We start from the raw sequence: 2,514 nt of genomic DNA on the forward strand, positions 1-2,514 counted from the left end.
ACACCAATATTGAGTTTTGCGAGCTCCAGGTCGTCATCGTCGTCATCTGTCGTCGTGTCGACGCCCTTGTAACTCGGCGGCGTCCGGTAGTAGACGCAGAGGAAGACCTGGAAGAGGCCGAGGCCGAGGTTGAGGCCGTTGGGGCCATACACGAACGGGTCGCTGATCATGAGCCCAAACGTAAACCAAAGTGACGCGCAGAGTACGCCGGCGAGGATGAGGCGCAGCGGCAGCGCGGCCGCAGACTTTTGCTTGACGACCGTGCCGACGGCCGCGAGCGGCGAACCAAACATGAGCGTGCATACGGCGATCCCCGAGGTAGCCAATGTGGTCCGATACATTGCGGTTGCGGAGAACGTACGCGCCGTACGCAGCGTAGACGATCGCGCCGACAACGACGGCGAGGGTTCCCACAATCTTCTGCGCGAGCACGCGCCGGTGCGGCCCGGCGTGCGTGTACATGATCGCAAGGTAGTACACAGCGAGCAGCGCATTGATGGCGTTGGTGACGACGAGCGGAAACCAGTTGACCACGAGCACGCCGTAGAGCGTCCTACGCCACATAGCAGTTCGTCGTCCGGGGCCATGCGAGGCGGCATTACCAGATGCAGCCGTTGGCAAACATGCATAGAATGGGCAGGCTCTCGATAGGAACCTTGGCGCGGACCTTCTCCATGTCCTTGAGCGGGCTCATGGTCATGTAGATGGCCGACGCCGACGCCAGCAGCTTCACGGTCGTCACGACTGCCGGGTGCGCGAGCATCGTCCAAAAATGGAGCCAGCTGACATCTGACGTGCGCGAACCGGATCACATTCCAACCGGTTAATTTATCCACCGGTTATATGATCTAACCAAACTGGACGAGTTCTTGACCGAGCGTTCGAGACGCTTAACGTAGGACGACCGCGCGCTGGAGCTCCCAGAGCAAATTGACACTATCTACGTGACGCTTTGTAAGCCGACGGTCCAACTCGCCTGCTGATTTACCCGGTACTAGAGTTGTGTACGTCCACACCAGCGACACCTCGAAGCGATGCCCAAGGAGTATTCCACTACGCGCAGCTCTGGGAGGCGGCCGCGCTTGATGGCAGCGAGGACGCTATCCGAGTGCAGCATGAGTGCTCTGAGGAGCGAAAACACATGTGGCGAGGTGCCGCTGCGTGCATTTCATTGCGAAAGCAGTCGCGTCACTCGACAAGACGCTGCGGCCGATCACCAAGGGCAGCAAGATCATCTCGATCGCCACTGTCAGACCGCTTGTTGAAGCTTTGGCCAACGTCGCCGAGCGCAGTACCAGCACGCGACGGCAAGTCAACTGTGTCGACCACTTGCCGGCGTGCGATCGTCGCGATTCGCGCGTCCTACCGGTACATCATGTGGCGGCTTCTTTGCAACAACCAGCGCGCGCACACCGTCCTTGAAGCCCACACCGAGTGGTTTGCAATGTCACGGGACGCAGCAACGAACGCAGCGACGCGCCTCGACTCGGACGCGCACCGCGTCGTCGAGTCCCAAGTGCGCAACATTGTGCAGCTCTTGGATGGTGACGATGAACGAGTCTGCTTGGTATCGTCCTAATAGAAGATCACGAACTATTCAGTTTGGGTTTGCATTGTAGTTGTCGCTGGAATGGAGACACAGGCAGCACCGTATTTTGGGGCTATTATTATCGGTGTTCGCCATTTACTACCACAAATAGCCATATTTGGGGTGTGGCATGCTCGCCGCCTCGGCAGATCGACCAAAATTCAGTTTGAAAATGAAATCGCCCATACTTGCCAGAGTGCTAGACCACACTTTGGAGAGTCCAAAATGTTATGTAGCGTCGCCGTGCGAGCTCTGTAGCGAGAGGAAATTACAATATATGATATAGTGTGATTTTGTCCATAAATACTGTACGGATTGCACACAATGGGATATTGCGCGCACTTTGCCTCCCTTGGTCACATGCAACACACTCTTCAACAACAATGAAAAGAAATGGATTCCTCGGTTTCCGCGATCTCAATGCATTTTCAACCGAAACATCGTGTCGCATTTTGGAAAACCAACGCTCGGCAGTTTGAGTTTGGTGTAAGCGCCCAAGCAACGACGCGGCCCAACAAACTAGTCGCAGCCCGGGTCCAGATCCATTGCCAGCTGTGGCAGCCAGAATTGGGGTCCTTGGAGCTTTCAAGCCCCGCAATGTCTTGTAGAGTATTTAGGCCTTTGTGCCGCCGCCTTCAAAAATAAAAAAATGGATTTCCGCGTGATTGCGTCACATTCAGCGTCGGAAACGACATGTACGCCACACGCGGACTGAGTGGACAGATATACATATTTGTTACGTGTCGTTGGCGCGTCTGGGAGCTGAAACTTGTCGTCGTGATCAATAGCTCTTACACTATTTGAAATGGTGGTATGTCATCCGTTCCTATATAATGTGAAGCAGTGCCTCAAGTATCGATCATACCGGTACTCGACTCTTGCCGTGTTTTACATGCCTACGCTCATGCGCGCAGTTGTTGGAGTGG

The 2,514-nt window shown here is 55.3% G+C and overlaps 1 protein-coding gene across 1 annotated transcript; it reads right to left on the reverse strand.

The window, feature by feature from the left end:
* Positions 1-62: 62 nt before the first annotated feature.
* SPRG_17539 (hypothetical protein) lies at positions 63-763 on the reverse strand (the record flags this gene model as incomplete). Its single annotated transcript, XM_012356867.1, has 3 exons — positions 63-251; positions 292-553; positions 603-763. Coding segments are annotated over 3 exons (612 nt in total), but the record flags the coding sequence as incomplete, so codon positions are not given.
* Between the last annotated feature and the right edge of the window lie 1,751 nt (positions 764-2,514).

The sequence above is a fragment of the Saprolegnia parasitica genome (genome assembly GCF_000151545.1).
Source record: "Saprolegnia parasitica CBS 223.65 unplaced genomic scaffold supercont2.621, whole genome shotgun sequence".
Lineage (NCBI taxonomy): Eukaryota > Oomycota > Saprolegniomycetes > Saprolegniales > Saprolegniaceae > Saprolegnia > Saprolegnia parasitica.